At 46.1% G+C, this 13,574-nt stretch overlaps 1 protein-coding gene across 3 annotated transcripts in view; it reads left to right on the forward strand.

The window, feature by feature from the left end:
- The first annotated feature begins 1,751 nt into the window (after positions 1-1,751).
- The window catches only part of GAK (cyclin G associated kinase), a 78,478-nt gene continuing 66,655 nt past the window's right edge, over positions 1,752-13,574 (forward strand). For all 3 annotated transcript variants that reach the window (XM_083718389.1, XM_083718390.1, XM_083718391.1), the window contains exon 1: positions 1,752-2,110. In XM_083718389.1, the coding sequence (XP_083574515.1) occupies positions 1,969-2,110 (142 nt within the window). In that variant the 5' untranslated portion in view covers positions 1,752-1,968. The remainder of the gene's footprint in view (positions 2,111-13,574) is intronic.

Below are 13,574 nucleotides of genomic sequence, written 5' to 3' on the forward strand. Positions count from 1 at the left end.
GGTCTGTTCTTAACCTGAAACTGTTCTTAACCTGAAGTACCACTTTAGCTAATGAGGCCTCCTGCTGCTGCCGTGCCGCCGGAGCACGATTTCTGTTCTCAACCTGAAGCAAAGTTCTTAACCCGAGGTATTATTTCTGAGTTAGCGGAGTCTGTAACCTGAAGCGTATGTAACCCGAGGTACCACTGTACAAGAAAGGAGTCTCAAACATCAGGAAGAACTTTCTGACAGTTCAGCAGTGGAACAATCTTCCACCAGAAGTGGCATATTCTCTTTCCTTGGAAGTTTCAAAACAGAAGTTGGATAGCCATCTGTCAGGGATGATTTAATAGAGATTCCTGCATTGCATGTGGTTAGATGACCCTGGGGGTCCCATCCAACTCTCCAGTTCTATGATCATTGGGATTGCTGTGTTCCTCTCCCGTCAATGTGCATGCAAGAATTGCCCTGTGAATAGGCAGCCGCGTAGTGTGGGTTGTCAGCACCCGGGGCAAGGCAAGTAATTTGCGCCCCTTAACCCGGGGCAAGGCAAGTAATTTGCGCCCCTAACCCCTAACCTGCCGCCGCTGCCAGCTTCTTCTTGCTGCTGCCTGGGCTGGGGTATTTACAGTAAGGTAGCCACGGCGGCGGCGGCGGGTCCGTGTTAGGTGATCTGAGGCGAGTTGCCGCTGGCGCTGCCGCCCAAATGACGCCGCTTGCCCGGAGGAGGAGGGCAGAGAGGCAAGGAAAATGCAACATGGCCCAGCAGCTGCAGCGGCAGGGCTGTGAGGGGTTGCCTGGCGTGCCCTCCACGGCCCTGATGCATGGGGACCGCAGCGAGCGCTGAGAGCCGCTGCCTGCCGGACGCCTTCAGCCCGGACGCGCGCACAGCTCATCGGTTCCGCGAGACATAGGGCTCTGCTACAGCCTGCGCCCGAGGCTCTTCGGCAACTCCGGAGGCGGCGAGCGCCCCCCCAGATGTTGCGCCCGGTGCGGCCGGCCCCCCTGCACCCCCCACGCTACGCCACTGTGAATAGGTCAAACTGGGGTTCCCAAGTCAGACCAGTGGCATATCTCCTATTCTTTTCCACTATCGATTTCCAATGCAAAATTATATATAGGGCACAGGGCCGTCCCACCCAGGAGGCAAGTTGAGCCGACCGCCTCAGGCAGCAGGATCCATAGTGCTGGCAGATCCCAATACAGAGCTTTTATCCCCGCTCCCCCTTCCTGTTGTAGATCTTCGCTCCCCCCTTCTTTCCTGGTGGTGAGGGCAGGTCATCATTTTGTGGTTTGCTTCTGGTGCCGAAAAGTCTTGCACCGTGGACTCCTCGGCAGGTTTTGAATAAACATCCACAAATTTATTAGTTGAACACAGATAAGGCAAGGATATGTACAATTTTATAACACGCAGAGAACAATACGTGCAAAGAAATCAGAGAGGTGAGCTGAAGGGGGGGGGGAATAATGCAATTGATTATTTGGATTGATAATTTGGTATATTGAAAGTGTTTAATAAAAATTATTAAAAAAGAAAAGTCTTGGGCCGGCCTTGTGTGAGGCTCGCTTGGCCCCCGAGGAGCCCTGGCAAACGGCGGCGCGGCCCCGGTTGGCGCTGCTTTCAACTTAGTGCCCGGAATGAGGTAGCGCTCCTACCGCTCTTCAATTTTCTCTCTCTATAAGCCCTGCCCACGCGCGGAGGAGGGGAAATCTCCCCTGGAGCTGCGGGGCGGAGCTAGGAGGCGAATGTAGGCGGGGCGAGCGCGTTCGCCCCTCCTCCTCCGAGCGTCGTTGGCGGAAACGGGTTTCGGCAATGGGCTGAGGGAGAGGAGGGAGGCGGGGGCGGCGGGGAGTACGGTGGCCGCGGAGGGTCAGGATTGGCGCTCGTGAAGCGGCAGGAGCGGGAGCGGCCGAAGGAACCGGCCTGGCGATCTGCTTGGTCCTGGGAGCGCCAGTCCCCGGCTGCTGCTGCGCCGGGCGGAGTTGGCCATGTCGCTGCTGCAGTCGGCGCTGGAGTTCCTGGCGGGGCCCGGCTCCCTGGGGGCCGCCAGCCGGGACCAGAACGACTTCGTGGGGCAGGTGGTGGAGATGGGCGAGATGAAGCTGCGGATCAAGAAGGTCATCGCCGAAGGTGGGCGGGCGAGGAGGGGCGGGGGGAGCCCTTCGGGGGCGCAGGGGGGCGATCTGGGGGGCTGAGGGGGGGCAGAGTGAGGCGGTGACCCCCCCAGGTGCTTTCTCGGCACCCCCTTTCCCTCCACCCCTTTCCCTCTTCAACAGCCTCTTCTTCTTCTCTCTCTCCCTCCCACTCCTCATTTTATTAATTGCAGTGAACGCCTTAGAAATACCCAACCTAAGGCAGGAAATCGGTGAAAAACAAACAATAAAATCAATAGTGTAAGAAGTAAGTCAACTCCCACACCTGCTTTGTTACTTTTCTCTTCCTGTTTTTTCCCTGCTCAATAATTATAATAATAAAACCAGGCACTGTACACTAATGGAGAACGAAACAGGCCCGCCCAGCAGGCTGCGAATCTAAAGTTTGGCAGGAATGGAAAATAAAAGGGAAGGAGGGTCTTGCAGGTGCAGGAAGGTAGGGCTGGTAATCGCCACTCACAAAAGCTCCAATGTTCAGTGGCCGAAACTCTTCCCAGCAGGGACATAAAATGGTGGGCAGAGTCTCATCTGGCTAGGATCAGGGCCCAGTAAGGAAGGTGGCAATTTTCTATCAGTTGTTTGGTGTCAACGTATTACGACTTAATTCCCTTACAACTTAGTTATAACAGCTTAATTCTGTTCTGGAATTTGCCTGCCCATTTCCATTATTAAGGAGCTGTTACTGTTTTACAGAGCTCCATAAAGGTTTGCCAACTTCTTTTTTCTGGCCAGGACTCCTCTGTTTCCAGGAGCTGTTCGACAAGAACTGTATCTGGCGAAGCTTTTGCTGCATGGAGCTAAACACTGGGGGGAACTTGGCTATTTGTGTGCTTCATGTTGCTGTTGAAGACAGACTGAATCATACCAACTAGGATAGTTATGTGGTAGGTCCCCCACCCCCGTTGAATGGTTGTGGGTAAAGTGAAGAGAGGGCCCTAGATACTGGGGTTGGTTTAGCTTAGCTAACATAGAACATCACTGGTGCAATTTGGAGCTACAGTGGTACCTCGCAAGACGAAATTAATTCGTTCTGCGAGTTGTGTCGTCTTGCGATTTTTTTCGTCGTGCGAAGCACGGATTCCCTGGGTATTAACGGTTTTAAGAAAAAGGAAACAAACTTGCAAGACGCTTTAGTCTTGCGAAGCAAGCCCATAGGAAAAATCGTCTTGCGAAGCAACTCAAAAATTGAAAAACTCTTTCGTCTTGCAAGTTTTTTGTCTTACGAGGCATTCATCTTGTGAGGTACCACTGTACCTTTATTAACAAGTCTCCATGTACAAGTGATGTGTTTGGGTTTGGAAGATACAACATTCAGAAGCTTGCTTGCAATATGCACACAGGATAAGTGTCATGTCTACACGTCTGGACGCTCCTGCTTGCTGGCACTTCCAAACCCAAATGCGTATAGCATGTAAAGCATATGAATAATTTTGACACGTACATCAGATGCATGTGTTTCCCTACACCTATAGAGAGAACAGCTCTCAAGAACAGCTTCTTCTCCAGAGCGATCTCGGCCCTGAATGGGAAACCTGGACTTTGAAGTCATCTAATCTTCCTTGCTGTATTATATTATATTGTTTTAATTAGTGTTTTTATAGTTGTTTTGATTTTAAGTGGAGTGCCCTATCTGGGTGGATGGAGCAGCCAAGTAATTTCGTTGTCCCTGAGAGGGGGCAATGACAATAAAGATATTATTATTATTATTATTATTATTATTATTATTATTATTATTACCTATAGAGGGGCAAAAGCCACCTGTAAACCCTTCCTCTTATGTTTGTGGTGACATAGAGAACATTATACAGCAGGGGTCAGCAAATGTCTTCATCCGGGAGCCGGTCCACTGTCCCTCAGACCTTGTGGGGGGCCAGACTATATTTTTTTTGGGGGGGGACTGACTTAAGAGCACCATGAGCCCCGATGACTGCTTACCTATGTCTTTGCGAGCAGCAGGGGGTGGGGGGATGATGAGTGGTGCGCGAAAGGACTTCGGAGAGGGGCTGCTTTAAATGGCAGCCGCTCGAGTGCTGCTACTGCTGGCACCAACAAAGTCCAGGCCCCTTCCTCCTCTAGGCAGGGCGGGGAAAAGCCGGGAGGGAGGAGGTGCTGCCTCTGCCACCTGCGAGGGAGAGGGAAGGAGAGGGAAAGAATGCCCACCCACTGGCGATCCACATGGCGATTCCCGGACCATCTGCGGGCCGGATCCAGAAGGCAATTGGGCCTGATCTGGCCCGCGGGCCTTAGTTTGTCGACCCATGTTATACAGTATCTGTGTCACCCCGTAGCATTGCTGTTTCTGTTTCAGCGTTGGTAGTAGCAACTGTGAACCTAGCTCTCTCTGAATTGGAGGTCTCCTGAATAATTAACTCAGTTTTGTGTTTGTCCCTGTGTAAATGTATATACAGGATGGTTAGCTGCAGACTTCTTCCCTGAAGGTAGTGGTTAGGTTGCAGAGATGTCATAGTTTCCTGAAGTGCTTTTATTCATGTTGGGGGAAACTGGATGTTTTGTTTCTTCCCACAAGTGTGTTGGTTTTGATAGCGAATGCTGTGGGGCATGTTTGCATTGCAATTTCCTTCTGGATGACTGTGACATCATAAGTGACTCATGATACAACTCTTCTCCCTGCTGTGCCATGTTCTGCCAGTTTTGAAGTTAAAAAAATTGCATTTTAAAGGCTTGGCTCTCGCTACTTAAATATGGCAATGCCCTCCACTAAAAAGTACACAAGCAAGGTTGGCATCTTTCACTGGTTCACGAATGCTTCTTTTTTTTATTAAGTTTTTCAGAAACTCTCTGGTCTTTCTTTCCAGTAGTGACGCATCTGCCTCTTTCCTCCTGTCTTCTCCTGCTGCTTAAAAAAAATAAAAATGACAAAGGTGATCCTCACCTCCATTATACCTGGAAGAGAACCTGTACTGTTACCTTTCTGCCAGCTTGAACAGAACAACCCGGCAAAGGATAATATGTGGTTGGAGCAAGCTCTAAATATCTGGATAAACTCTATGGCATAATCTGCTTCTGGTCAGGTTGCCTGCTTCTGCGATTGGGCATAGATTTGTGAAGATAGCCCTGTAAAAGTGAACTGAGCCAAGTGTCTCGGACTCTTAAGCAGGAGAAGTGTCAGTTAACTATTAATGATGTTGAAGACGGCTGGTGCCACTTTGCAAGCATTCTAGCGCAAACCATATATTTTGCCCTTCGCACAGCAGAAGCATTGCTTCTGGTCAAGTTGTAGGCAAAGGCAACGTGGGATCTCTCTAGCTTCATGTGACTAGATGCAGGTTCTCATTCTCATTTGTGTCAAAATAGATCAAACCTGTTCAACAAGGATCCAGTGAGCATTCCATATGCCTCCAGAAGTGCTTTTGAACACACATATGTGGTGTCTGTAGAAGACACTTCATTCATGTGACTATCTCTCACTCTGCTGGGGGTGACTTATGTTTCATAAGTTTGGCAGTTTGCAGTTTTGAAAGTCAGTTTTGCTTTTGTTGATAATAGGTATGTTTCCCGATCTGAATTAGACTGGACTAAAGCAGAAGTGAATAAATAAGAGTGGTGTCAGATTTCTAATCCGACATTGAAGTTCTTTCTCTCTTGTCTTTGATTTTTAACTAGGACACTAAAAACTGAGATGTTCTTCTAATGTATACTTAAAGACATAACTGTATATGCCTTTCTGATTCACAGAAAGGAAAGCGTGCCTTTATACTGCAGTCACGCTAGTTCACATGATAGTCATATGTTAAGACATGCGCCTTTAGAATATTTAGACTTATTTTGTAGGTATTTGTCCAGCTTTTGGGTCCCTTTTTCCTTTGGTTCGCTCTTCCTGGAAAAGTTGCATAGCAATTCTGTTAGAAACTTCAGTCCTGTTCTGAGAAACCAGGCTCTACTACAGAAACAAACATAAATTGGGAAATGTCAGTTTCATGATTCAGTGGCTTCCAGGGAACTCAGGGGTTATCTGTAAGTGTATGAGGGATTCATTGATGGGAAGATTCGTAATGGTGAACTGTCTCTCCCTCCACTACTGATCTTATCTTACAGTGCAAAGCTACAGGTGTGTGTTGGTTGTAGCTTGTGATGCCCTTTCAATTCATGCAGGTTATTATTGAAGTTCCATATGCCTGGCTGATTGCTCCACCAGAACTGTGTATATACACCTTGGAACAAGAATGGGCAGATGGCACCCTGGAGATTTGCAAGTCTCCCCCAAAGTGTCTATACCTGTTCACTTGCTCCGATTTTCACCCAAATTGTGATAAAATGTTCGTTTACTGTTTCATTCATAACTTCTTTTCAGATTGTAAAGACCCAAAGACAGAGACTCAGTTTCACAAAAGGCAACAGTCGCACAAGATAGCTGTGCAAGTTAGTGTGATTCCCAGAGCGTTTAGAAAACTCTTTTTATAATGGAAGGAAATGCCTACATTTCTTAATAAAAAAAAATGCTTGGAACAAACAGTTGCATTGCGGCACCCCAAAGCAAATGCAAAAATGTTATTTCAGGATCACCTTGCATTAAGGCAGTGTAGACACTTTCCCTGTGATAAAGCATTTTTTTGAAATGTGTTGGGAATCATACCACTTTGCACAGTTCTCTTTGTATTTTGTATAGCAGGTTAAGTCTGCATTTAACAATAGCATCACTTTAGGGATTGTAGGCAATTATGCAAATATGTCTGAGCAAGTGCAACAGGTTGGGTGGCACGTAGATGAGTGAAAAATAGACAGTAGAGTGAAATGGTACTCTCATCCTATAGTACAGCTTATTCATTGTAAAAGTGGGCAGTTGGCCCCCTTTCTATAAGTGAAAAAGAAGGGTGTTACTGTGAGGAGGAACGGGGTTAGCTGAGAGCTCACTGATTTTCTTTAATAAAGAATTAAATGCAGAATATGGCTGGTGCAGCACAACATTTCTTGCAATGTTTTTGGTCTGTCTTAGTTTTCTGACATGCTGTTTGAATGATCTCCCACATAGAAACTGCTTGCATCCAATAAGATAGAACACGAGGGAGAGAGGCTTAGGATAGCTCTATCTCTGATACAATAATTTATTGAATGTAGGAAGCTTCACATGTGTATTTAGGTTCCTCTAAGGTACCCCTGCCCGTATGGGCCAGTCATGACCGACTCTGGGGTTGCGCGCCCATCTCGCTTAAGAGGCCGGGAGCCAGCGCTGTCCGAAGACACTTCCGGGTCACGTGGCCAGCCTGATGAAGCTGCTCTGGCGAGCCTGCACCAGCGTAGCACACAGAAACGCCGTTTACCTTCCTGCTATAAAGCGGTACCTATTTATCTACTTGCACTTAAAGGTGCTTTCGAACTGCTAGGTGGGCAGGAGCTGGGACCGAATGACGGGAGCTCATCCCGCCGCGGGGATTCGAACCGCCGACCATACGATCGGCAAGTCCTAGGCACTGAGGTTTTACCCACAGCACCACCCGCGTCCCACATTTAGGTTCCGGTGGCGCTGTGGATTAAAGCCTCAGCGCCTAGGACTTGCCGATCGAAAGGTCGGCGGTTCGAATCCCTGCGGCGGGGTGCGCTCCCGCTGCTCGGTCCCAGCGCCTGCCAACCTAGCAGTTCGAAAGCACCTCCGGGTGCAAGTAGATAAATAGGGACCGCTTACCAGCGGGAAGGTAAACAGCGTTTCCGTGTGCGGCTCTGGCTCGCCAGAGCAGCGATGTCACGCTGGCCACGTGACCCGGAAGTGTCTCCGGACAGCGCTGGCCCCTGGCCTCTTGAGTGAGATGGGCGCACAACCCCAGAGTCTGTCAAGACTGGCCCGTACGGGCAGGGGTACCTTTACCTTTACCTTTACCCGTGGTATAAAGTGAAAATGCCCAGGGTTCTATGATTTTGTTGTGTGTCAGGTGTAGAGCCATGCTAAAGTTAGCGAAATAATGGTGAGTCATGAGCATAAAGGTTGGGTGTGAATGTCAGCTTGTCAGTGTCACTCTTCCAGATGCGACGTGACAAGATAAGAAGACTGAAAGGCATTATTTCTTGTGGCAGAGCTGTTTGAGCTGCTTCTCCCCATCCCAGTATCGCAGCCGGAGGAATAATCATGCTTGCCATTTGGAAAATGGCTTATTTAGAGAAGTAGCTGACACGATCCTCTTAACATTGCAGTTAGCAAATCTTAAAAAGTAGAATGCAAAATAATGGAGTTTTTTTGTTGTTGTTTTTTAAAAAAACCCTCCACAAAACTTCTATTATTCATGCAAGAGCTAGCACTCCAACTGAATTGTCTCTGGTTTGATTTGTTGTTGTTAATTGAATTTATATACCGCTCTATACTCAGGGTGGTTCACAGAATAAAATCAAGACATAAAACCACAAAATACTTAATAAAAACTAAACAACAACCCACTAGTCCCCCCAATACATTTTAAAAGGGCATAGGATGTAAATTGGATTAACCAAAGGCCTGGTTGAAAAGGAACCTTTTTGCCTGGTGCCTAAAGGTGTATAATGAAGGCGCTAGGCAAATTTCCCTGGGGAGAGCATATGTTAAAATATTCCTTGGAAATAGGGGCTTGCATGTGTCAGGTGCTGGTGGTGGTTGCTCGTGAGTAATCAGGCAGGACTCTGACCTGTCTTTTACAGGTTTTATTGGTTCAACTATTTACAGTGCAGAACCCCAAAGTTCATTTCCGTCTCAGTAACTTGCAGGTTCCGGGAATGGCCCCTTCCGGTTTCTCCCCCAAAATAAGAACTTAGACACCCCAAATCTCCGCCTCCCCTCCTTGCGTTTCACCCCTTTGTTCAAGCTTGGCATGTCTGTTTCCTGGCTGGCCGGGCTAGATGAGGTGCTTGGGCTCTCAATAGCATCTTCGAGCCCTCCCCTCGCTTGGCTACCCCCTTCCCCCTCTGCTCCACTGAAAGTGTGGATTTCCCCACCGCTGGACGAGGAGCTGCTCCTCAGAAGCATCAGAGGCTCTCTGCATTCCCCTGTCCCCCTCCCCTGTTCCGATGGCAGTCCCCGGACAGCACATTTTATAAAAGGGTGACATTTTAAAAATCAGCAATGGAGAATATAAAAAAGTCTCACCCCTGCTAACTTTATGGTGAGTTACTGTGGTAGTTATCATTGGGTTTCATTTTGGAAAGTTCATATAGGCACAATACAGATGTAATGCTTCTGGTCTCCATCCTTTGAGCTGGCCACATGGTTTGTCTCTTTACTTCCCAGGCCCCTCTTATGCTTTCAGATTCCCCTTCCCTTTCTCCACGATGACCATGGCCATATTCTCTTAGACAAACCGTGGTTACCATGGAATGCTGGTTAATGTTAGTTAGCCATTGGTAAGGTTGATGCAGATGTAACTCTTTAACCACGATTAAGACTGTCACAGAAAGGAGAGGAATCAGAAGCGAGAAGGGTGCTTGTGTTCATTTGTCTTTAGATACAGCTGCATTGTGGACAGGGTGGTGTTTTAAAACATTTCCTCAAGCTATGTGGGTTCATTGAGACCAGTGTGTTGGGGTTCCTAAGAAGTATCTGTGGTCTGCTATATCTCTGACTCGCAATTTGTGTCAAGCTGTTTGGCTTGCTATCTTACTGATGAGTTCTGAGAAGTTATTGCCGCTTTCCATCTCCAGATCTTTTAGGGAAGGCCTATGAAATGTTGATGCTTTCATGTAGCTGTTGTAATTGCCTTCCACTAAGTCGGGGGGGGGGGGGAGCAAAGACATCACCTTGCCAACAAAGGTCCATATAGTTAAAGCTATGGTTTTCCCAGTAGTGATGTATGGAAGTGAGAGCTGGACCATAAAGGAGGCTGATCGTCAAAGAATTGATGCTTTTGAATTATGGTGTTGGAGGAGACTCTTGAAAGTCCCATGGACTGCAAGAACATCACACCTATCCATTCTGAAGGAAATCAGCCCTGAGTGCTCACTGGAAGGACAGATCCTGAAGCTGAGGCTCCAATACTTTGGCTACCTCATGAGAAAAGAAGACTCCCTGGAAAAGACCCTGGTGTTGGGAAAGATGCAGGGCACAAGGAGAAGGGGACGACAGAGGACGAGATGGTTGGACAGTGTTCTCGAAGCTACCAGCATGAGTTTGACCAAACTGCGGGAGGCAGTGGAAGACAGGAGTGCCTGGTGTGCTCTGGTCCATGGGGTTACGAAGAGTCGGACACGACTAAACGACTAAACAACAACAAAGTCTTGGAAAGATATGGACAAAAATTTAGAGGAGGAAATTGGTAGAAAAGGGCATTGAACTGAGCAGGAAGCAAAGGCTATAACAGAGGTTGGAGACCTTTAGCTTTTCAGATGTTCCTGAAATACAAATCTCAACTCCCACCATCCCTGACCATTGGCCATGTTGTCTGGGGCTGATGGGAATTTGGCTCTATCTATTATTATTATTATTATTATTATTATTATTATTATTATTATTATTATTCCACCCTTCATCTGAAGTCCATAGGACCAGAATTTTTCCCTACAGTTAGGCTGTAATTTTAAACTTATCTCTGCTTTGAGTCTTCCTTCAAGCATTTCCATCACAAATTCCCAAGATTCTTTGGAGAAAAAATATTATTATTAAAGTGGTGTAACACACCCCATACACACAGATGAGTTTAATTTGGTTAGGCTTTTAGAAACTTAGATCTGACTGCTGCTGTCAGAATCTAGTAATTTTTCGAAGTTCTAAGAACTCTTGTTTCTCATTATCTCAGAAATCCTGAAGCTTTACCAAGTACCTGGCGTTTACATTGCAAGTGGATATTTTCTCAATCTTAAAAGAGAAAAGGCAGAAAGTTGACTGGCAGAGAATTTTTTAAGGCTCTGTCCAGGAGGAGGGAATTGATTCTTGATATGCAAATGCCCTAGTGGGCCAGGCTTCAAAGGATGTGACTAGGACAGTAAGGTGTGCCAGGAACACAGCAATTAGTGAAGTATGCCTAAATGATAGTGCTTTTCATCCTTCCTGTGATGTATAAGATGTCAAGGAACTACAGTAGGAAGACACAGCAGAGTGGATTGCAATAGCAAGCCAGTGTGCCATAGAAATCTAGACCTTAATATGCCCTCTGGAATCTTTGGTTTGTTAGCAAGTGCTGGAGAATCCTCCTTTTCTGCCTGTCAAAGTCCATTGAAGCATCAAGTTTGCAGTGATTTGCAGCCAGATGCTTTTGGGAAGCTTACAAATGGGGCAGTTGATATCCACTGTTGATGATTCAACTGCCTCTCATGTCCAGAGCTACACATTTCTCATCCTATAGCCCCCAATTAGCAGTCATGGTAGATATGTCTGTCACAGGCTTGTCTCTGTGATTTTGTGTAATTTTTAAAACATATTTTTTATTGAAAATTTAATTCTCCGCTAATGGTAGTTAGCAAATATTGTGGCTATAATTTCCACAAGCTAGTTACGAGTTGTGTAAAATAGGTCTAGGATCAGCAAATATTCACAACATTCTTTTCTTTTAATGGGAGGTCCCAAATTCTAGCATTATATGAAGTAGCTAATTCAGATTTCTCTAACCATCTAGGAGCACTTAAACTTGATAAAAGCCCACAGTCTCTGCAGAATGGGGGTAAAGTGTCTTTTTTTTTTTAAACAGCTGTCTTGGATTTGTGTATGTCTGAGACTTTTTGAAATTTGTACACTATTCTGGCTTCTTTTACGGACCCTAGAATCTTTGAGCTGTGATTCTTTACAATAGCAATATGAATCTTTCTGTAACTGCATCCCAGCCCAATAGATACTTGGGAAAGGAATTGGAATTATTAATTGGGGAAGAAGTTGCTGGCACAATAATTTAAATAGCGTAGATCCCACATTGCAGTGTTCTTGGTGTTGGCTTGTTGCATTAGACGGAACTTGAACGCTTGCTTGAATAAGAAGTATTAGTTTAAACTGTTTTACCTAAGCCTCTTTATATCTCCACATTCTTCAGTTTTAAGCTTCTTGGCATACTAAAAAAAATGTTGGAATCTGAAGTGCCTTTGAATAACAGTGAGGAATAATGTAGTTTCTACATTATGAGTTTCTAACACTGTCCTCACAAACCATTGCAATCTGTTTATGTGAACATTAGGTAAAGGTAAAGGGACCCCTGACCATTAGGTCCAGTCGTGACCGACTCTGGGGTTGCGGCGCTCATCTCGCTTTATTGGCTGAGGGAGCCGGCGTACAGGTTCTGGGTCATGTGGTCAGCATGACTAAGCCGCTTCTGGCGAACCACAGTAGCGCACGGAAACGCCGTTTACCTTCCCACCGGAGCGGTACCTATTTATCTACTTGCACTTTGATGTGCTTTCAGACTGCTAGGTTGGCAGGAGCAGGGACCGAGCAATGGGAGCTCACTCCGTCACGGGGATTCGAACTGCCGACCTTCTGATTGGCAAGTCCTAGGCTCTGTGGTTTAACCCACAGCGCCACCTGCGTCCCTTATTACATTAGGGGACCAGAAAATTTGTCTTGCGGTGATGACACAAAACGCAGAGAAGAAGCCATTAAAACAATGCTGTTCCGCGAGTGGATTTAAGGATATGTATGAAGTAACCTCCAAGCTGTTCCGAGCCCTGTTCAAGTAGCTTCTTTTTTCCGTGAGAATAATTTGTATTGTTTTGAAAAAAATAAATAAATTATCCCACCCACCCATCCACTTCCCCAGATTCCTGGGAAGATACACAATAGTAGGTTTAAGTAGCTTCTGATCTAACTAATTCTTAGCTGCCTGCTTTCCTTTTTGCAGGGCAGGTAGTGAAATGGAAGATAAACAAAAACTATTAAACTGCTCAGCCATTCGCAAGGGTGGTTTTTATGGAGGGCGTATAAAAATACCAAGCTGCAAGACAGTCTTAAGCAGAGAAGTCAATTATAAAGCTCACTGCAGTCTTGTCAAATTGGCCGGCTTAAAGCTTTAGAGCTTTTGTGTGGAATGGAACAGTAGTGCTTCTGAACACAAGACAACTTTCAGTATCTTTTGGCACGAATTGTTTAAGGGCTTTGTATGAGAACGGGAGAAACACTTGCATGTGGTTAACATTCCCACTTAATGATCAGCAGCCTTGGAAGTTCCAGGGTAGTAAATAATCCTGTGTTCATTCTCAGGATTTCGGCATTTTATTTTAAGGCGTCTCAAGGAGTGAAATTATAATTTCTCAGATACAAGGTGGGAAATGACAACAGTGTGTGTTTAGATTTAGATGCGTAGAGAGGTTTTGTTCCCTGAGAAGTAATTTATGCCCAGATCTTACAAGTCTCTGGATTTTAGCTAGACACAAGGGGACACTTTCAAACTAGAGAGCTTCTTTCTCACATCTGTTTTCAAGTCTTAAGATGGATAACAGTTTCATCTCATTCATTTTTATAACTCTTCTGAGAGAGAGCTTACATTCTGTTACTTTATGGAAATGTTGTTGAATTGATTATTGTGACTACATTTTCCTTGCTTCTGTAA

The sequence above is a fragment of the Podarcis gaigeae genome, assembly GCF_964106915.1.
Source record: "Podarcis gaigeae genome assembly, chromosome: 17".
NCBI lineage: Eukaryota > Metazoa > Chordata > Lepidosauria > Squamata > Lacertidae > Podarcis > Podarcis gaigeae.